Source organism: Syngnathus scovelli, chromosome 3 (assembly GCF_024217435.2).
Source record: "Syngnathus scovelli strain Florida chromosome 3, RoL_Ssco_1.2, whole genome shotgun sequence".
Lineage (NCBI taxonomy): Eukaryota > Metazoa > Chordata > Actinopteri > Syngnathiformes > Syngnathidae > Syngnathus > Syngnathus scovelli.
The window spans coordinates 23,673,625-23,696,949 of record NC_090849.1 but is presented as its reverse complement, the minus strand read 5'-3'; the positions used below and the strand labels follow the sequence as shown (position 1 = coordinate 23,696,949).

At 42.5% G+C, this 23,325-nt stretch overlaps 1 protein-coding gene across 3 annotated transcripts in view; it reads left to right on the top strand.

Annotated features, from left to right (window-relative positions):
* The window catches only part of arb2a (ARB2 cotranscriptional regulator A), a 106,596-nt gene that overhangs the window by 48,575 nt on the left and 34,696 nt on the right, over positions 1 to 23,325 (top strand). For all 3 annotated transcript variants that reach the window (XR_011086630.1, XM_049763983.1, XM_049763984.1), the window contains exons 9-10: positions 14,180 to 14,296; positions 18,527 to 18,611. Coding sequence is in view for 2 of the 3 variants with exons in the window: in XM_049763983.1 (XP_049619940.1) it covers positions 14,180 to 14,296; positions 18,527 to 18,611 (202 nt within the window). In the remaining variant the exon portion in view is untranslated. The remainder of the gene's footprint in view (positions 1 to 14,179; positions 14,297 to 18,526; positions 18,612 to 23,325) is intronic.

The window sequence follows — 23,325 nt, the reverse complement described above, 5'->3', positions numbered from 1 at the left end:
GAATTCTTCTATCTGCTGTGATTATGTACAAATGGCCTTCATTTGCCATCCATTTCAAAGCTGTAGTGCTGCATTGTGACTAGAGGCAGATGACGCAGAGCAAATTACAGCGGGTTTGCCGCCTGAAAAGGATACTCGCACAATAGGCTTTGTGAAGTATTCCCTTCAATACAACGCCATTATGCTCACCTTTGTTGGTGTTTCTCTCTATGTTTTGGGAGCTTCCTTGCTTTCTAGATTACATTTGGAGCGCCGAGCCCAGGCGAGAAATGCGTGCAGAGGGGGGTTGCGCTCGTTTCTTTCAATATTGTCGCCGATTGCACGTTGGGTGTTTTGTGTTGAATTTATTTTTTTAATTGAGCCTATTTTGTGACGTGTGCTTACAAGAAAATCAAGGTTCATTAAAAAGTATCAATGCGCGTCGTTAGCTTGCACGTGATTTTTAATGTTGTCCATATTTGAATTGTTTGAGTCGATAATAACATAGATGTTGGTCCTTTCTTTTCTTTTACTCTGTATGTATTTCCTCAAGTAGTGGCTGGAAGCATTTGTTTGTTTCGAATCGATTCCGTCAACTTTTCCGCAGAAACTAGAAGTCTTACAAATTGTTTGTACGTATTTATCTTCATCGTCGTTGTTATTTTACATTGGGTTTAGTTTTCTTCATTTTGGCTTTCATAGATCGTCTGAGACTTCCAACAACCAAGGGCAATTCCAAACTCAATGCCATCTCTTTAATTGCATTCCCATTGTTTATAAACTCGCCAACTTGCTGCCTGTTCACAGTTTGTTGTGTTTTGATCCATCTTTTTGACTTGGGTTCATTTCCTAGAGGCAGACATGGCCTCGCTGCTCTTCACTGTAAGCTAGCAACGGTCAATACGCCTCAGGAATCACTTCCATGTTTTGTTTCCATTGTCTCTGTCTGTTTTTTAAAATGTATTTATATGTCTCCAACTTCTTGGATAGCACCGAATTTATAACCTAGTGTCTCTTTTCCAACTTAGTTTGTGTTACCAAAAGTCTCATGCACAGTTCCTACTCGAAGGGAAACTAACTGAAATCATTGGCACCGCCATTATGAATCAAATATATGCAATGTGCTTTATTATGGAGGAAAAAGATCATTTGTAATAGCTGAGCATCTTGGCTATGTCGTCCAAGCACTCTCCTTAGTTTGTTTGTCAAAACACACTCTTGTTACCATGGCGATGTAATAGAAACTCATCCCGACAAGTATTATTGAGAGGACCATTCATAAGCCTCTCTCTTGTTGTCGTCTTATTTTTCTTTGTCGACAAGAGGAAGTGAAATAGCAATCTCTTCTCAAGGCTCAAAGGATTGTTCTTGACCGTCCCAATCCCTGTCATATCTAATTCTTTTCAGCATTAGTAATCTTTTTTCTTTTTTTTTTTTTCGGCACCACTTTGTAATGTAAGAAGCTAGGCTCGTTCGTACGAGTTCATTGAAATCTTAAGGGATTCATCATTACATATTTACTGGCTTGGACCAATCTCGCTGTAAGGTCCTACCCTCGTCCCATTGATCTAGTGCGCATGTTCACTCCCGAGGTTACGGGACGTGCTTCCATTTGCATAAGGCTCTGGGCAAGGTTCTTTCCACCATTGATTGGCCTGTCCATGAGCGCCTCGTGCCTTCTCACATTGATCACTTTTTTTTTTTTGTTTTTTTTTGTTTTCCTGGAGACAGTGCTACCCAGAGTTCAGCTGCAGCTCTAGTTCAGCAAACCTGGCGGAAGAAGAGGGAGGGGCGCGGAAAGAGGAAGGGATGATAAAAAAGAATGTCAGGTCAAAGTGGATGGGTGGAAAAATTTACCTTCAACATTTTTCGTACATTTCTTACAGACAGTTCTACAAAATAATCAGCATAATTTCCGATTATCCGATTTTTAATCTTTATAAAAATCTTTAAAAAGATAAAAAAATATGTGTATATATATATTTATATATATATTATTTTTTTGCTATATTTTTATATATATTTTTGGGGGGGTGTTAATGGTTAATTGTTACTATATATATCATCAAATACTTTTCCTATGTCCGTTGTTTGCTACTCCGCCATGGCAGCACAGGGCTCAAAGCCCCACAATGCACCTCTTCTCTTTGTTCCAGCGTGCCGCTTTGTCTGCCGCTCTCCAGCTTCCCCTCGGCTCGTAGCCTCCGAGGCAAGGTCCCGCTCTCTTCCCTCTTCTCTCCTTCTGACCTCCTTCACGCCGTCATTCATTTCAAACGAGCCTTCGACGCCGCCGTTGATTTCGGCGACATGTCTCTGTGGCGTCAGTTTGCGTTTTCAGTGAGGTCGCAATTGAGCTTCTGGCCGTCGCTCTTGGTTTTTGATCACTCCTTTGTCCCATAAATATTTTTAATAGTTCGTATTAGTCTCCCCCCCTCGTTATCTAAACATCAGTTAGTTCAACTTCAGCCAATATATTAGCCTGTTGTTCAATTGCGATACTTTTTTGCAAACTCTCAACAAGATCTTTACGTATTATACGACGGCTTATTTGAATTCAACGCGGAAAATGCAAATGACATATTGTGCCGTAAAAAAAAAAAAAAAAAGTATTGTTGCTTTTTTACCCTCCCCTCTGTTGTGTTATTTGCATTTTCATCCTTTTTTTCTGGCTCCGGCTTTCCATTCTTCTCATTGTGGCATTTCCAGGCGTTCACCTGCTGTGTCTGGGTAAGTCAGATGGTTATGACCCAGGTCACCTTCACCAGCGAGGGAATACGCTCGCTTGACGCCAGCTTTGAATGTGCCACAGATGACATGTTGACAGCTCCAATGAATCGCTTGTCACTTGTCATTTTTCCCTCCCCCTCCTTGCTAATTTTTCCTTAAGAACACTTTGGATACACAAGAGGAATGCTTTGGGCACATGCATTTGCAAATTGCCGCGTGGGCATGGCTTGAATTCATCACGTTCAAGCTCCCGTACGATTGTGACCGGTTTCACTCTGAGCTGAAAGTAGAAGACGTCTTAAGACTTTTTGTGAAAAGGCTGTGAGGAACAGCGAGGTGCAAATGTCAATGAACTCAGTGACTTCAGGGTTGAAGTTGAAACCGTCTTAGTCCTCTTTTGCTATTCCGCTTACATCTGCTTTGTCATATTCAGCGCTTGCCTGAACTCTGATCCCTCGGCATCAATGCGCGACCTCAATTTGCGTGCGCTCATGGATTTGTTTGTATATACGTTTCAGCGGCGTTCTTTTTTTGTTTAATTTGAAAAGTGATTGACAGCAAAGAAAAAAAAATGGCCCCTCAATCACTTTTGGCTGCTTGCAATTCCCGACTTTGTCTCTGAGCTGATCTATATCCTCCATTACTTATGGCAAGCCTTTGTTTAAATTCTTTATGGCACTTTTTTTCCGTAGGGCGTTTTAGTTATGTACTTGCGGTAAAACATATTTAATTTTTTAAGCCCAGAAAGCTGAGAGTGAAAGGAGATGAACTGTTTTATGTGCCATTTTAGGGCTTTATGTGGTGTGAAATACGATGAGGGTTGTAAAAGAGTCAAAAGGAAGGTAGAGAGAGGGAGGATCGTACAGATCGAGCCACGGAGAAGCTTAAATATGCTCCGAATTTGCTGGAATTACAGAAACAAATAATAATCACGTCTATTTTTGATATTAAAATAGTAGTAATAATAATAGTCACTAATTTCAAACTTTAGTATTTGTAAATGGACTTTAGTAAATGGAGGTACACGTACATGAGGATAACTCTTTTTTCACAGGTTAGGAAGAATATATACCTGTGAGTATTGTGTTTGCTTTCTAATGCTAGTTCTTCTAGCCGCTCAATAGGGTTTTCCATTCATTGCTAGCATTAAGCTCACAGTGTCAATGTGTCCACTTGTTTTTGTCGGGTGTTTAATCGTGCAATAACTCCAACTGGGGTGTCATAAATGCACATTCAGGGAAGGCAAAGGAAAATGTCCTGAGCTTGCAGTACCTGTGAAGAACATGGTTGGAGAACATATTGGATACACCAACTCCTGAACTTATGTCCCTCCCTTCCCAATTCCCCGGCGCTTCCGCTATCGCTCATGCGATGCCACTTGTGTTCTGACCTCCTCGCCACTCGCTACCTTCCCTCTTTAAGTGTCGCTTTGCGTACAGTATTTTGATGCGTCTAGTTGCGGCCAGTTTGTTTGGTCTGGTTTCTGTCAAACACTAGGGGGCACTGCCTGTCCTTTGCTACCCGTCTCCTCTCCGGCATCCAAAACTAGTCTGTTTGTAAAAATGTGTGTCTTGCGTGTTGTTCGAAAAAAACAGTCCTCCAGTCTGTAATGGATGACACGGACTTGCTTTCAGACAGGCAGGCAGCACGTCTCCGGTGGCCACCGGGGCCTGCGCCCTGCTCCGAGCTCCCCCCTCCCCGTCTCCCTTCCTCCCGCCTTCGCAGCCGCCATTTCTTCTAGCTGAACGCAGGTCCGCAGGCTAATGAAAAGGGCTGGAGAGGAGCGACAAGTCGTCTTCCAGACACTTGCGCTCATCCCTAACCCGCAGAGACCGACTGACTCTCTGTGACAGCCAAGTAGCCCCTCCTCGTCTCGCTGCCCAGGTTGGCCCTCGGTCCCTTGGGTCACGCGGCAGTGTCTGGCTTGCCCGCTTGACGCCAAACACTGTTCACCGAGCATGACGTTAAACAAAGGTAGGAAGGAACGAGTGGACGGGAGCGACTGCATTGTTTAGTCAAAAAAAAAAAAAAGACTGATATAGAACTTGACACTTTGGGGATTTGCAAAGTAAGCATCCTTCCCTCTTCTAGTGCTTTAATACAACTTTTGTGACTCTGCACACGGGCGTCGTTTCCTCATGGCCACTGCATAATGCGATTCCCCCCTATTATTATTATTTTTATTCTTGGTGAGCAGACAGATGATGTGGGGTGTTTTGATAGTGCTAATTGGCAGCTCCCATCCAGGCAGCGTGCGGATGGGGTTGGACGACTTGAAGTGGCGCTTTTGTTTTGAGGTGTCAAAGCCAACACAGAACAAAGACGACGGGAGAAATGTGCCATCGGCGTCGTGCGCACACATTCGCACTAACGCGCATCCATACATATACAAATAAATACATTTATGCCGTATATGTGTATGCATTCATATTTGATCATATGCACACAAAATATCAAGTTGCCGGGAATCGTCCATGGCTCACACACATGCTCACTCACACTTAGACAAACAACGATAAAACGACAAGATAATCACCGCATTCCTTCTGCCTAAATGCATTTGTGTGAGATAAACTAATAAATATACTGTTTTCCTTTCAAATGTCCTCCGTCGGAAGCTGGAATTACCATACGCCGACAAAGACCTGACAGAGGTGTAATAGTTAAAAAGGTAATTTGACTACAAGTTGGAGTTTGGGTGAGGAAAGGGGTCAGCTTGCTTTCCTCCAACAGCCCCCCCCCCTCCTCCCCTGATGCGCCTCCCTCGCTTTAATGGTTTATTCACGCTTTTCGAGGACTTTTTGCATGATTGACTGACAAGGTCTTTTTCAGAAATAGCATCTTCAGTAATGAGAAATAATTGACTCCCTAATCAAAAAGGGGGTTGATGGAATCCACAAACCTAGCTGTAATCTTCTGTGGCATTTCCAGCAGAAATGACAGTCCTCATAGCTTCAGGCGCTATACCACTTTGATTTAATTGCTTTTTTTTTAAGATTAATAATATACTTTATAGTGAAATATGTATGGCAGTAGATACTGCAGTATGAGTGTCCCTCGCACTACTCTCAAGCAACTTTACTACTCACAAGCAATTTTTAAATCAGCAATACACACACATAAATGAAATAAATAAATATATATATATATATATATATATTTTACCATATATATATATATATATATGGTAAAATAAAAATAAAATAAAATTATTAGTTTTAGTATTATTACAATGTAAACCAATGCAGAAATTTTGTTTGTCAATTTTGTTTAAGTGGTTTCTGATTTGGGTGTTTTATAGCGCAACAGAAAAAAAAAAGTTACATAATTAAAATCAAATCCACATATTATTTTTGTCCCCTTTGGGTTTCACTTGACAAATACTTAACAGCATCCAAGTAATTTGCTCCATTTTATCTTTGGATCATTCATCCGATTGTTTATAAAAGTAAATGCCTTTAGAACTGCAAAGTGTTTGCTTGATATGGCAAATTACCTTGGTAGCCTCTCAGTCGCTCCAATTTGTAACATGTCTTCAAGTCTCTTTCTTCCAGAAAGGCTGTTTAAAATCATGGCTAGTGGCAATGAAAAGTTAATTTCAGATGGTTATATATTTCCATTAATTTCCTTCAGCCTCCTGTATTTTTGCCTCTCTTATGTCCTTGTTCCCTTGAGTACATGTGGATGACACAACCTGTTTCTTTAATAATGTCTTCTCCCCCCCTGTGGCACAGTAGAAAGCAAATATTAAGGACCATTAAAAAAAAAAAATAAGAGCAAAGAAGAACTTTTTTCCTCACTTTTACCCCGTAACTTTCTTCCATTCTGTTTTCCATCTTTGGCATGGTAGCTCCTCATTCAGGGACGGTTGGAGTGGCTCTAGAAGTTAATCCTTCAGGTCCTCCTCCTGCAGCCTTGATGACCCCTCACACACACACACACACACCTAAACCTGTTTTGCCATTAATGTGTGGCAGCAGGCACCTCCACATTTGTTATTTTCTCATTTGCTTCTTCCTCCCTCTTCATTCACAGCCAAGGTGAAAATGTATCCAACTTGAGATGTTGCTACCACTATTTTATCCGTTACACCTTTTTTTTTTTTTACAATAGCTACTAATGAACTCAACTTTTACATGCTCACAATCTCTCAAATAGTTCCGGTCTAAGGATGTGAGTGAAACTTTTGCAAATATTCTCACAGCGCATCGCACTTGAGAAATACCGAGCTGCATGCCAACTCTGGGTAGTTAGTGAAGAAAATCAGTGTGTGTGTGTGTGTATGCTAGATATGGACAGCAACACCCAGACTGTAACACACATTGTTGCTGCTTTGGTGGAGTGTGAAAAAAGACACTGATTTCTCAAGTGGCAATTTCATCATCCTTGCCATTGGAAAAGCAGCGGAGAGTAAACATCTGTGCATGTGTGTGTGTGCGTAAGTCTAAGCACCCAAGACTACCAGGGGCCCTAGAAAACAGTTTTCAAATTGACCGAGGATGCCCCGCTTGAACATGCTTGTGGTTTGATAACAATTGACTGCACTGTAAAAAAAAAAAAAAATGATGGCAGCAATTAGCACAACAAAGCAAACAAATTGTTACTTTTTTTTAAGGAAGCCAATTTTCACATTGGCAAAACTCAAAAAATATTTTGTTGAATTGCCCAACTTAAAATGTTATCAGTTTGTTGCCTTGCAATTTTGAGTTCACTCAACTTGAGCCACAATTTTCAATTAAAGTAGCGGAAGACATTGGCTTTGTTAACCAAGCCAACAACAGACTAGAAGACTGCACACACAGCACTGTTGCCTAGTTGCGCCATATTTACAATGCTGTATTATGTCGAGGTTTTTGTGGGGAACAACAACAAAAATTACAGTCATTCATCACCCCGCTAAACAGGACCATTCATAAAGTCCGATATCTGGAGCACACTTATTCACGCTTTATAAATTTGAATAAAAAGTGTCTTATAGTTGTGTATATGTGGAAAAAACATGATAAAGTATGTTGATATATTTATTTATTCATTTGTTCACATGTATTTATTTATTTCATTTATTGATGCTTTGTCCCACTAAGACAAACTACCATAAAATCACAATTCATCAAATTTAGTCCGCAGTAGTTCACTCTGACAATTTAGTCTCACGCTTTTTTTTTTGTTTTTTTAATCGTGAAATCACTTAAATCACTTAAAATCGCCTGTGTCCTTTTATCGTTTCCTCTGCGGTTCTAACATGACTTTCCTCCAGTAACTTTTTCAGATTTTGTGCACAGCAACATCTGCGTGTGCTTTTGTTGGTCCGTCGTCAGCTGTCTCCTCTTTTGCCAGAGTTCAGAGAGGCCTCACTTTCGGCTCTTTCCTCGACACACCCCTTATTAGGCCCGCTCCATTTCTACCTCCTTCCCTCCCTCTTCCCCTCGTCAGCATGGTTCCCCCTCGCCACCCATCCGAAACCGTTAAAACAGGGTCATCGCCTTGCGTCCACTTGTAGGCTGTCCCTTTAACCTGCTCTCAAATACTTTGGGCTATTATTATAGCTTATAAATCATTAAGAAACTTTAATTATACGGAATTTTCATGGTGGAAATGTGCAAGCTGACACATGGGAAGGAGAATTTAATGGGCCAGCAAGTCCCAGCACCGTGAGGGAAAATATTGAGGTTAGCTTTCTATTTTACAGCATTGCCGTAGGCTTGGGAAGACAAGGAAGAGGAGAAGGAGAAAGGGAGAGGAAGATGAGGCCCATCTGATGGTTTCCAATGCACAAAAGCAAATTTAATGTGGCCTGTTGATTGGGGAATGATGAAACGCTGGCTGCTGTACATCGCACTGATTTTCTTAAGTCCGATTTATTCCAATTAACGCAGGACGCTAATTAAAAGCAGCATTGCTAATCTACTTTTTTTTAAGGGAGGCTGTCTAATTAGAAATGTCCATTTGGCAAATTTCACTAATTATTGTCATTCAACAATATATGATGCTCTTAATTTTATTCAACTGTCTCCTCTGTTAACTGTGTCAATATCAATTTAATGTGACTTTTTAGGAGTCTTTTGTTGTGCGAGGTTTATAAGATGTTGCTGTGCTTTCAGTTCTTAGAGATTATTTGAAATTTGAAGTGGTAACTATCACAATCCTACTTTTGATGCAAGTAAACTTTTCTAGATATTTTTTTTGTGTTGGTTCAGAAGCTGCCCTTTTTCATAATAATCATAATAATATAGTAGCAATTATCTAATATATAATATAAGACTATATTTATTATTATTTAATTGTTAATGTTAGGTTCAGCAACAGGTGGATATATTATAAATATATTAGAAAAAAAGTCAAGCCATTTTTTTTAATCAGCATCAGAAATACGTCCTTATTTTTATACTGGATCTCATTCATTATTATTGTGACCACAAATATAGAAACAAAGATTTCCCAGTATGTTGAAAATAATTGTGATGATGTCGACGAATCACTCGGCACTACCCGTGTGGACGTAATGCAGGAAGAAAAAAAAAAAAAAAACATTGCACGTACCATTATGCATGACCCAATGCTCTAGCACATAAAAACTCTCACTCAAATTAATCATCAAGAAACTAAATCCATTTTCTTGAGTGTACAGCAATTGCTCTCCGCCGGGCGGTTATTGTTTATGAGCACTCATTACCCACAACCCCATTTTTGCCCCCCCTCCCCTTGCCTTTTCTCTCCCCCTCCCTCCCTCCCTCCCCTTCCCCATCTTCCTCTTGTTTCCATACGGGCACAAGCGAGGCGCAGCGCCCGCAGCCGGTAGGTTTCCTGGCACGCTGCTTCTCATCCTCTGCCTTTTGTTTCCACCAGTGGACAACCATTCTTCACTTGTGCTGTGTCAGTAAATATTTATTGCCCTTCCTTTTCCTTTCCACTCCCGCTCAAGTGTGTGCGTTTACACGCATGTTGAACATACTCAGTCGTGAGCCGCCACCTCCCGCTGCCCTCCTCGACTTTGACAATGTCACTCAGCTAATTCCTCACCTCGCCCTATCAGTCCAGGTTCACTTCCTCACACTCTCCCTCATGGTCCCTCCATGGTGCATGTGCCGATAAGCGGTGAAAGGAAAGCCAGGAGGAAGTTGTTGCCGGTCCCTCCTGCACTTTCCCTCCCTTTTACAGCCACTGCCAGAGTTCACGCCAGCGACTCAATGCATGTGACCTTAGCGCAGCCCCTCGACACACACACACAAACACGCTCGGCGGAGCTCCCGAGGGCCCCCGTGGCATCGTGCTGCAGAGGGTTTCCTTCCTGCGGTTAAGACAAAGGAAGCTGAGGACTGACAGGGGACCTGGCTTTGCAGCATCAAAGCCACAGGAAGCGCTGGTGTTGTCTCTTCCCGTGGAGGGTGTTGGAGCACGGGGAGTGGGGGGGCTGTGTTTTCACAGCCAGAGATGAGTGTGTTTACGTGTGTAAGTGGATGACACTCGCGACGTCGGCGTGCTTGAGTACACCGCACCCGCAACACTGCCTACCTCCCTGTGACCTCACGTCAAAAGTCGTAATTCATCACAAATGAAGCGGCCCAGTAGTGCCCAGTCAACTTTGGCCCGTGTTCATGAAAGGCTTAATGTGCCAAATGCCCCCAATAAATGGAAATGACCAAATGTAGACCTTTTCATCAGCCTTATAGTTGGAAAAATACGGTAACTGTATAATGAATTTAATTCTCCAAATGTTGATGGTTTAGCTGTGTTTTTTTTAAATTAGCTCAAAACTAAATCAATTAAAAGTGTGGCATGTGATTCATTGCCGCTGCTGGTCACACTCAAATAGTTGAACTTAGTCCCATTCCCCGCAAAATTCCCGAGAACACATTGCAGCGTCACCATTTCCAGGAGTCTGTTATCGTCTATTGATTTATGGTGACAACATCTTTAGCATCAGTCATCGTGCTCGATGTTTATTTTTCCAGCTTGTGCCACTTATTGTATCATTGTAGAGTTTGCAGTGCTTTCCAGTAAGTGTTTGTGTTCTCTTGTTTCATTTTTTTTTTTTGTGTTAAGATTTATGGGAATGTGTTGTCTAAATTCCGGTTTGTTTGTCTGGTGTGTTTGCTCTCGCCGCTCGCTTGGTACTCTCTGGCGGCAACGGGACAGTTAATCAATCAAATATTTAAGCAGTGCTCCACCACTCAGTGGGTAGTCTGACATTATCTGTGTGCAGTCCGGGCACGTTTTGAGTTGAGCCAAGTGGATAGTTATGAAGCTCTTCCCTTTCCTATCTTCACGCTCTGGACTCTTCTTCCCTTCTGTCACTTGTTTAGCGCTTGTTATTTTTCTGCTTTCTGTTTGCACTTGCGCTCTGTTTATAATTGTGGCTTTTCACATTGGTTTTCTGACAGTAAACGAGCTCCCATCTTGATGTCCTTCTTTTCTACCCGTCTGCGTTCTTTCTAGGGATGAGTCTGCCTATCTCCCCAAGGGGATCTCCATTGTGAATTACCATTATTTTTTTTTCTCCCCCTGTCTAATTATCGAGTGGCTCTCACTGCCTTTGACACATAATTATCAAAGGCCTAAATAATTCTTAGAATAAAAAAGTCTTTCAGTGTTACGGGTATTTGGATGTAGCGTCAGGGAAAGAAGGGGAAAAAACGTTAAATGTATTTTTGTTTGAAAAGATTAGCTTTGTAAATGGCTAAACAATGCCATGTGGTCAAAGGCCAGACAAACATGTGTGTGAGTGTGTGCGTGTGTGTGTGTATCGTTTTCTTGCAGGAGTTGGCTATTTCATAGAATCCGTGAAAAGCTGGATTTAGCAGAATTTTGCCAACCAGGGGGTCAAAGATCTGTGATGTTTCGGTCTCTATAGCAACCGGGCTCACTTCAGAGACCTCAGAAAAAGAACTGCTTTTTACGGGGGAGCAGCAGAGGGAAAAAGGATTTTATAGTTCATCCAGAGTTTGAGTGGATACGAGGCGAGGCTGATGTTGAGTCATGGTCATCAGGTGACTCAGCTGTGTTTTGCAATTGCACTTAAATTGGTGTCACAACAAGGGGAGTAACCCGACAAAAATATTTACTTTGTGCCACGCTGAGTAGTCGATCAGAGCTGTTCATTATTCGATATATCAGTTTTGGCTCAGACCCACCATGGCCAACCCCCACCTGAACTTTCCTCTGCATATCCAGCTGCTTCCACATTACAGGAAAGAAAAAAAAAAAAAAAGACAGCAGAGAAATCCCTCAACATCTGCATGTTGGTTTTAGCTCAACAAGTTCTGTCCACATGTTTCTGTTCCATTTGCCCGTTCGATACGAGACACAACAGCTGTCCAACATTGCAGGCCACTTGCAAGAGTGTGCCGGCATTGTTACCTCCGCCAAGGAGATCTTGTTTAATTTACTTTGTCGGTAGGATTATTTGAAATACCTTAATCGGGTCCCGCGGAACCTTGTTGAGAGTTGAGAGCGTGAATCATGAATCTTAATGACAAATTTATATTTGTCATCTACCACAAGCAATCTGCATTACAATAAACAATATCAGATTTATTATGAATACAGTAAATGTTTTTGCTCTTACGCTTCAATGTATTCATTTTAAATTGGATATTCTCCAGAATTTAGATCTCCTTAATGGTGCGCTGAATGTAGCTGAGCCAAATTACGGTTTGAGTGCGCACCATTGTCGTTGGAAGTGAACGCCAGAGATTTCTTACCAACCACAGTTATCATTGTGGCTGGAAGAGCGAAAAACTCTTCCAGCAATTTACAGCCGCATTGCTTTGAGAGCCTATTTGTCAACCTATTAACTCAAATGTTCCAACAGCCTACCATATGTGTGCAATGAGAGCTGTCAGAGGGGGCTGATTGATCGAGCCGGAGCTGAGCTGGAGGCTGGAGTTATTCAAGAAGCCGTGTTTTAGGGGAGCGCCACGTGTATTTTTCTTGCTAATTTTAGCAAAGCGATGACATGGCTTAAGTGTCTTTGAATTGGGATGGATCTCTGAATGGGGAATCATGGTGAAACGTGAGAACGTTTAGAGAGGAGAAGCAACAATGTGGTCTATTGTTGTATTTCAAAGCAATTACATTTTGCAAAGATTGTTTTTTACTGCCTTGTTGTGACTAAGAACACAATATGAAGCAGCACGTCTTCAGATGATTAATCTTGCCTTGTCCAGATCTGAAAATCAGGTATTTAACTACATCATCTCAGTAATTCAATTGTTTTTTTGTCACACCATAAAATTGATGTGCAGTTGGGTTTATAGTTAGCTACAACTAATTAACTCTAAATTAACCTTGATTTTTCTTCGAGTGTAGTCTCAGGTCAATTTATGTCACCAATGTTAATCAATGCTACTACGTTGGTAGTTTGTCTTTTGTTTATAGAGACCAATTCCCAAAGCCATTCTGATTTTTCTGAGGCGACTAAAATAACTGCACATAAAGACTCATCCATCAACCGGAACAATGAAAAGAAGTTTGGACTAATAAATCCTTTGATGGATTTTATAAGTAGAGTTTTCCTGGCCTCTGCTTATGGCCCACTTTGACACGGGGACTCGTCTGTCTAGCTCGGGCCAGAAAACAAGACCTTGGCTGACGCTTCAAGTTTGAAAGGGTTGACTTTGCGACTCCCTCAGGCCCTGTTATGCCAATGGAAAGTTCTTCAACCATGCATGGATGGGAATGTGCAGCAGATGATTTGGTGTGTGCATGACTGTAAGAGTTTGTGTAATGGAACAGACATGAGTGTAGATATTGTTTTTTGTGGTATGGTGAATATTGTCCAGTATCTTGTATCTCACAACAAAAAATTGAAGTTTTTATATTATATTATATTATATTATATTATATTATATTATATTATATTATATTATATTTTGGCATGTAAAACATTTGCCAGCCATAAATCAAATGTAATTCCGTCCTAACTCGCCTTACTAAATGTACAGAGCAAGAGATTGTTAACCTATTGTTGTAAGCCCTGTTCTCTTTTCTTCACTATTTTATCTTAATGTGAAGCGCATTGAAAAGGCTCACTCCCAAGGTCTGGCTCCAGTACTCCTTGGGGTGGCTCCAACGGTGTGGGAAGTCTATTGTCATACGGTAACAAGTCCTTTGTGTGACATTTTCCTTGGCGTTGACATTCAGAGGGGAATAGCAAGATGGTCCTGCAGACGCCACTTTCTGTGACATGTGAAGGGAAAAGGTATTAAGAATGGGAGCCAAGGTATTTGAACGTGCACAAGGAAGGACATTTGCACAGTACGTGACAAGGACACGCTATAGTGGAGAGGCTCTTTCATATTTCACTATAGTATTATGCTATAACCACAGGTAGCATAATAATCATTTGTAGAAGTAGCATCGTTGCTAAAATCAAACGGAACATATCCGTCATATATTGGCTTTGTCGATGCATCATTTGGCAAGCGGTAAACATATACTAACGGCACTTTTTTTTTTTTGTTCTTCATCGTAGATGAATCACAGGGAAGCCGAGGTAAGGAACAAAGTGTGTGCTGTAGCTCTGACGGATTCGGCTCACAGCATGTGGCTGCAGGAGACCAGTAAAAGCACACAGGACTGGATGCAGCAGGTAAAACACACACCAGTCATTACATTAGGAACACCTTTGCGTTATCATCAGATAAAAAAGAGAATGTTAATTTTATTTTATGTCCAATATGAGCCTCCCACTTTTAGATCCCTTGCTGTGTGTGTTGGTTTGACTCGTTGGAATTCAAGGTTGCACTGTCCCGCTTGTCTTGCATTTCCTATTTTTGATCCATCCAAGGGATGCGCGGGACGGAGTATAATTGAGACGTTAAACGATTTTCTATTTGTGTTGATTACCCAGAACAGCTAAAATTGTCGTCTTTTGTCCACGAGGAGGAATGAGACTGACAAAAATAATTTTCTTGGACTCATTAACCTAGTAATTGATAAAATACGTTTTTTTCTGCATTGCAACTGTTGTTTTTTTCCATGCTTAAAACCAACAGGATAGAAGTTGCACTTATGATTTTAAAGCCACATCACGCCAAATATCTTACATCTTAGCACGCCAAATAGCTTACATCTTAATTTATAGTGCATTATAAATTCGTCCTCAAATTTCCCCCAAACAACCTTACTTTTTCGGAATAGCGTAATCTTCATCTATGTTCCATTCCACCACAGGGTCACAGCGGTTCTGGTCCGAGGTGGTTTTACCATCATTCCATTTAATCTCATAGGCACAAACAACCACACACAGAGACGCCAAAAGTGACCCACCCCTCTCAGGTGCATTGCATTAACAAGCCCATCACAGTGTTGGCATTGCTCACTGTGATCAGACACACGCACACACACACACACTCTGGTAGTGCAGCACAGATGGTGCTTCACACCACAGAGTGAAGCTAGCAGTGACCCTTGCTAATGCTTGAGGTGGTGTATAAATATGGGTGCCCACAGCAGTGGGTGCATGTGAGGTCGGGGCACCCCAGCAGTACACTGCTCTGTTCTCCTCGGACAGAGATAATTCCCTCCCTCTGAGGTCAGAGAGGTCGCCGGATGGTGAGCAGGAGAGGGGAGTATAAAAAGGAGGCGATGGGATTTAGAGATCAGCGCCCGCTGGGTTGGGTTTAATGGACCAAATGGTTCAGATGAGGGGCAAATGACGTCACCGCCAACACATTTTAAAGAAAGGTGAAAGCATGGAGAAAGTACAAAGGTGGAAGATCTCGAGACGATTGACGGCGACGGAAAAAATTTCCTTAAAGAGTGGAAAGAAGAAAGGATGAATATCTGACCGCTAGGATGCAGATGGACTAGAGGAGATGAAGAGATGTATGTGGAGAAAGATGAGTAGTTCGGTGAACATTGCTGTGTGTGTGTGCGTGTGTGTGAGAGAGGGAAATGTGAATGATGGCGTACAGCTGGCAGCCTGTCACAGTCTCCAAGGTGTCTCCTGTCACAGTGCTGGCCTGCTGTCACACTCTAGTGGCCTGCCTAGAGCTTATACAAACACACACACACACACACACACACACACACACACACAGTACACAGTACACTACTGTATCATCATGAATAAACCATCCTAATCCATAGAAAGCGAGTGGAGAAGATGAGAACGGCTTGGACAAGAGAGCAAGACGGGCAACTTTCCGGGAAGTTAAGTTGGGGGCTGACAGCTGTTTTATGGCTTTGGAGACTTTTTGTACAGTTTGTGCACACTTTCCAGCTCGCCAAGAGACTGAATCGATAAAATAGCGGCAGGTGTATTCACACACGCAATTGTATACAAGCTACACTGGTTTGTTTATCTTGAGGTTGGGATCAATACAACAGCACGCTGTGATGCGATTCATTAGCGAGATCATTATGTGACTTAATTGTTTGGTCACTTCGGCGCAAAGGGAAAGCTGTGTTGACGCATTGTACGAGAATAAAGTGTTGATTAAGAGCGATTGTGTTTGTCAATCAAATGTTCTTGTTATGAACAGATCAGGAACAAGATGGTCCTTTTTTAGTCTCTGGCTATTTATAGAAGAACAGTATGTCTAGGTTGAGGCAACTCATCCTTTCTACTCCGATCATAACATTGCATCAGAGGGGAACCGTCATGGCCAATGCACACGCTCTCCGCTGATAGTTCCAGGCTGTCTGATTGGGCGCTATTGATTGGTGGGTTGGCGTGACTTGAAGCGACGATCGTTTCGGAAGCATGCGATGTTACGTGCCATCCTTTTGTCACGGCTCTCAAATCCGAGCTGGCAGGATTTGCTTTTGTGTGGCGCTTGGTCTCCTGCAGCACATTTGCAGCTGACAAATCTATTTTGACCTGGTGGTAACGGTCAAGGTGAAGGGAGAAGGAGTCGAGGAGCCTCGCTGCTTTCCCTTCCCTCCGATTCCAATCCGGGTCTTTTTCCCCGCCCACATTTAGTTTAAATTCATGTTTATTTCCCTGCTACAAATCTCACATGAGCCTATTGCTTTTATCTTAATAACAGTCATTTCTGTACACACACGTCCCGATGGAATTTTCGCATGTCTTGTTGATATTTGCAGAGGATTTGTGTACACGGGGCAGATGTTTCATCATAATCACCTCCGTCACCGCTTTCTATATTTGTCGCTAAGCTTGAATTAAATATATCGTCGGTGGGACAGAAGAGAAAGACAGGCCGTAACAGAAAATATTTGTTTTGATGGAGCTCCCATCAACAACAGATGGGTTAAATTAGCCTTCAGCTATCATTTGTGTTTTAATATCAGTACAGAAAAATGAAAACATATGAATAAGAAAATACGATGCAATTTTACAGGCGCACATGTAGTGTTTGTCCTGTTTGGGTGTTCAGGGTGGAGCTGAAGTGAGAGATGGCTCATAAATGTGTCAGTCCGAGCCTTGGGAGTCAAGGTCGCCGAGTGCAAAAATGCAAACTAGCCTGGATGCTTTTGGAAGACCCCCCACCATTCAACGGGGGTGACCCTCACTCGCAGCAGCAGACACGCAAAGTTGTTGCGCAACGTTGTAATGGGCCAGGGTGAAAGTAAACAAGAGCAGATAAGCAGTGATTCAGAAGGACGCCAGCTGCATGTTGTAATCTCTTTACATGTTGGCTTTCTTCTATTCAACTTTTATCTTATCAGGCCAATGTCTTCTCCAAGCATTCCTTCGCGGCCGCCCTCTTTCCCGGCTCGAGCGCTTCACACAAACACATGCTCTCCGACAAGGGAAAACACACTTTGATATGTTGCCATCTTCCCAAAAATAAAAACTCCCAAGCAGCTGAGTAAAGACTTGTTCAGCGTGACATTAGTGAAGCTAATCCAACGTAGCCAGTTTACTCCCTTCCCGATAAATCGTACTTATGACAGTTTTAATACCATCTACGGATATTTTAAAACAAACCTCCCTCTGTTTTTTTTTTGTCTTTTGCGTACTCCTTTTCCAATTTTGGCCGCTTCGCTCGTTCCGTTCCTGGCTTTAGCGTTCGACTTTTGTAAATTCTTGTTTAGCTGCTCTGAAAGGACATTTGAACATGTAAGCATCTGCAATATTCAATCATAATTGATTATTTGTTTGGACCAAACATCATTTTGTGTTTCAGATGTGTTTTTTTTTTTTTTTTTTATGTTTGACTTTATTGAAAATGTTGCAAGAGGCGTCTGGAAGATGAAGCGAGCAAAAGTAGATAAAGAGCTCCACTCCTGTTTCTGACAATCGTGCTGTCAAACACTTTGGGGGGTTTGAGAGGCCTGCGTGTGTTTGCGGGGGGTTATGGGTCAGCAAACTGGGCAGACTCCCTCCCCCAGTGTACTCACTGATCCACCATGGCACTGGGCCTCAGGCCCCCCCCCCACACAAACACACACACACACACACACACACACAAACAAACAGCAAGATGTCTAAGCAACATGTCACAGAGCTTTTAATTGCTTGTTCCTGTCTCTTTCTCCCCCCCTCCCCTTTCCTTCACTCACACACTCTTCTCTCTCGCCCCCCCCCCCCTTCCAGCTTGTCTTTGTTTTCTCGCATCTCCATTTTCTCCTCCATCTCCTTTTTTTTTTTGCTCCATGTCTTTTTTTTTGTGTCATATCTCAATTTGCATCAAAGTGGTTTTCTTCTTTGAGACGACACTGGCCACTTCATTAGGTACACCTGATCCATAATATTTATTGAAGAATTTTCTCAAGATGATGTGGATAGTTCTTTGGGATCACACAATGATTAACATAGCTGATATGCTATGCTACACTTTTTTTTTATTCCTTGGATTCATTACATTTTACAGTTATACCTAATGTGTGTATGTGTGTGTCCTCGTAGCATTGTTGCAACTGGGTCTCAAGTCCAGAGCCTTTGGACACACCGCTGGACTCCATGCTGCCAGACTGCCCACGCGTCTCCGCAGGTACCCAATCTAAATCAACCCACACAGAACAATACTGGGTATTTTTAATTGAAGGATTGCTTCCGGCATTGGAATGTAAGATAATATTTCATATTGAGTTCACCCAAAGTGGATTTGTCTTGGGTGTACAAAATGCATAAGGCACTTTTGAGGTCCGCTTCGGTTATTTACATTCCAGCTAATGTGCAATAAAACGCTTTAGGTTGATCATAGCTCTCCTATTAGAGGACTGACTGATTTGGAGAAACTCAAGCTGTACCATAATATCTAAGAAAGCAAATCCACGGTGTATTTCACTTCTGTTGGATTTTGTTTCTATTTCTATCCGCTCGCTGGCTTCCTCTTTCTTTTTCATCATCCGCTCTCTCGGCGACAACGCTTAATCCGCCCCCGTGGTGTTTGGCTTCCTGTCCTCGTGCCCTCTCTGCGGCGAGCTGGCCTTGGTGATGTCACAGCCATCATGAGAATGCATCCTTAATGTAGGATTAGAGACGAAAGCTGTAATCCTCGACATGACCATTGATAAGAGATGATGATTGCAAGTGTTGTTGGAAGACTGACATACATCGTAGAATTCGTGCAAAGGAGATCAAGAGGCCATTCACAGAGACTGAGAAGTCGGGAAACAGAACTCTCAGTTGTTGTTATTTTTATTTCCAACCTCACAATGAATATAAAATGTTAAAACTTTTTCCGTACATTCCATTGGGCCTTAATTTATGTATTGGGATCAATTCATTTGGGCTCAATCAAAATCCCTTTCCATCATGGCAGGTTTGCGTTGACTCCCATTTATGAGCGGGTGTGCACACTTATGCAACTGCTCCTTTTTCTTTTTAGTTGAGAGACCGTTTTTGATTCTTCTTCTTGGTGTAATATTTTTATATTGTAAAACCTGACATTTGACAGGGCTGTGTAGACTTCATGTTTGAACCCCACAGGTGCCTTGTCCGACATCTTTTGTCCCTGAATTAGGACATTGTGATTTAGTCCCTCCATATCTCTTGTCCGTCATGCTTGTGAAAGTATAGGTCATTTTTCCACACGCTCACCATGTCACTGGGTTCCTCTCGAACGGCCGCTATCTCATCTGGACCACTAAAGCGGCGTGTTCCACATGGTGCTGCGTGGGTGGTACGTCTCCACATCTAACGGTGAATCAGCAACTTCAAATGTCAGCTAGCCTTCGATTTATGGAACCCATCCAGTATTTCATGTTCAAATGTCACTTTAGCTCTGGGGTTTAATGCGTCTTGAAAGAGCAGCCGCTTTCGGAGTCCATATATGCCAGCCCCCACTTTTCCAAACATGGCGTGAACGGCGGTACGGTCTAAACCATTTGACACCACGACCATCTGTATGTGTACGCTATTGACTCGAGCTCTATTGACTTTAAGCGAGCTGAAAGGAATCCCGGCTCAGGCCTGTTAACAAAGCTGCCAACTCAGCTTGTCTCTGGTCTTTTGCTAGCAGCTTCGGATGTCAAAGGTTGACTCGGTGGTCTTTGTGTCCTTGGCAGCCCGGCAGGTTCGCAGGCGGCGGCAATTGTAGCGAGAGTCGCGGTAGAGCGGCAGAGGTGACGAGGTTGAGGGAAGGCTGTCAGGACGCCGTGGCCCGCCACTTCAATCAACAAACGCGCCGTCACCTCGTCGGCTGCCGTGAATTGTCCAGTTGGGGTTGCTATGCAAAGAGCATGCGGTGAGCTTGTGTGGAAGAAGTGGGGGTTGTCACTGTTGGCGAAATATCGTTTCTTAGCGACCGAAAAGGGCGCTCAATCGCTACTGCCGCACACTGTTCCCACTGGCAGTCGGTTGGAAAAAGTTGGATCCTCTCGAAATAATCGCATGACACCATAAAGCCAGCTTTAAAAAAACAAAATCAATGTTAAAAAGTAGAAATGTCATAAGACGCGGCTGCGTCTAGAAAGTAGGCCGGTTTGGTCGGGATTTAATGCCAAACTTTTTTTTACAAACTCCTACGGCGGTAGGACTGCTTAGACGGGGAAAAGGAAGACAAGTCTTTGCTGCTTCTGCATCGGTTCTTCTCTTCCTCACTGGCTTCTTATGCCATACATCTCCTCCTCCACATCCATCCTGTGCAGCACCGATGATATGATAACTGTGGGGAACGTAGTTTGTCTGTTGTGTTGCTATCCTGACGTGGCTTAGAATTTCCTGGAGAGGGACGGCTGAAGCATTTCTAACAGCAGTGTCCATTTCTACCCTTTAAAACCTAGACCAGACTACCTCATTCTTAAATGAAAGTATTCCCAGTTCATTATCATTTTTTTCTGAATCGCAAAGCAATTTGTTCCCCATTAAGTTGTCTCGAGGAGATCGCCCGACCGAAATGTTTGCATATTTCCGTCATGCAAATGAAGTGGTATTACTATCCTTGCTGCTAAGCTGACATTAAAATCAGTTGGAAAATGGGATGGCGTGAGGTAAGCTCCTCCAGAACTGTCATTTGGAGACAGGAAAAGGGAAGGGGGCGGGGGGGACGTTGGCGATGATATACGCTAAGTGTGGCTAGATGGATGGATGAATAGCGATATATACTATGTAATATATTTATATATACGCCGATCCATTCACAACACACTTCCTGTGTCAGGTGATTACTCATTGTCCAAGCGGATTATCAATTACAAAGGCTTAGCTCTCTGTAGGTAAACACTGATTAATGGCTAACAAAAGTAAGTTAATATCTTACCTGTTTTGTAATTAACAAATATGTGCCATTACAGGCAACCTAACACAAGGCAGTCATTAAACTAAATGAGCCTTGGAGAGGTCATGTTTATTTTTTTTTTACAGGACATGATTTCAGATTTCTTTCCTATTTCTCCTATAGAAAAAAAATTAAAATTAAAACGGAGTGGTTACCTGTTTTGGGCAACTTGACTAAAACTGGGAACCGCTACTCCATACACACAAATACCGTAAATCTGTGTTGCACTTGAGGTTTGACGATAACCCTCACCTCCCTGATCCATGCACTATTGACCGTGAAACATCTTTTCGCTGTCGGCATCCCTTCCATACAATCTCACACACGCAGCGAGTGATGTTTGTGTGATGACTGACTCCAAGAGGAAACTCAAGCTCACTCAAATTAACCCCATCCACCTTCAACATCTGTGTTTTTTCAGCTTGCTAATGTGGAAATCCGCTCAATGCCCTTGGTAGGCCATCTCGTATTTTTACAAATGCCTTTCAGTGTTTTCGTAGCGCGAAACCGCGACACGTTGCCGTGTCCGGCAGGAAATAGACAGGTAAACTCTGGTGAACCGTACTTTGGCTCAGATTCACTGAGACAGGTTCAATTTGGGATGACGTAATAGTTTTAGAGATGCACCGTGTCCATTTTCAGGTCAGGCTCTTATTCCATCCGCGGTGACGCGGCAATCTGATCCATCATGTATGTTGCCTTTCTCATGGGAGCGTTTCCTTTGAATCAAACACTTGTCCTCTTTGACGGCCTTCTTTGAATCCATTCTCGCCAACTGTCCCTGTTTATTGATCAAGTTGAGGGCTTTGATACGCGGCCGACTCGTATCATCAGGATTATCAAAGATATGCCACCGCGGTCAATAGACGAGCCCTCGCGACATGGTCCGAGACAAAGGTGCTGCCATTTATTTGTCTTAGCAGACAAACGAGGAAGAAGAAGGTGATCGATACGTCGAGTTAATTATTGTTCAGGCATTTCGAGGCTGGATTTGAAATTCATTTTCAATTCATGCGCTTTTCTAATCTCCCCTCAGAGATCTTTATGTTACCCATTTTCTGAATAGATAAAGCACACGTACAATGTCATATATTATGTCGAGCGCACTTCGGGTTTTTTTTCTTTGAGTTATGCCTTAACCTCCACAAAAGTACTCAAAAAATAAATCTCATCAGAGGCACACGAGCTATCACAAGGTTGGCCATATATTCAGTAATTGTACGTGTCCTAGCTTTATGTTGCACGTGGCCATAAGAAGGACATCGCAGTACAAGAGCATCGTCTGTTGTGATTATGCTAAATACGAGGATGTCTGCGAAGCTCAATCTGCGCTCTTTACTTCAACTCTGCATTCCATAAATTATCCAGGAGGTTTTTTACCGTAAACGTCATTGAGCAGGGGGAAGAAAGCAATGGGGCTACCAAATAGTAAAATGCCTGCTGTGCCTAAATGAAAGTTCAACAAGGTTCAATGAAACACTTATACAATTTGCTGCAATATCGTGAGGTCTTATAATCTCATTATCATCTTAGTGCCAGATTTGCCCCTGAGGACTGTTCTGTATTCACTTTTATTAGCTCCTTAAGATTTGTCCATTCGTCCTTCGAGTAGCCTCCCCTCCACCAATGGCTGGGGCACAATCTCTAGTAATTAACCCTTCTCCATCTTGTTTTCTTCCCTCTATTTTATATTCTTTTACTCCTTCAGTTTTCCACCAAAGAGCCAAGAGAGTTTACTCAATTCACCGTATTCCCACGTAATTCAGGGAATGCAATTTAACCAGTTGTCATAGTCACACAAGACTTCATTTATTTCCGATGGTCTATCTTCTGGCCTTCTCGGAGAAGCTAAGGTCAGGTGGGGAAGCTAGCCTACTGGATACAGTAAAGCAGGTCACAAATCCCCAAGCCTCTTAGCTGCTGCGAGTAGTGTCCATCCCTGGTCACACAGAGGGCATCCCCAGATTAGTGCTTCACGGACATG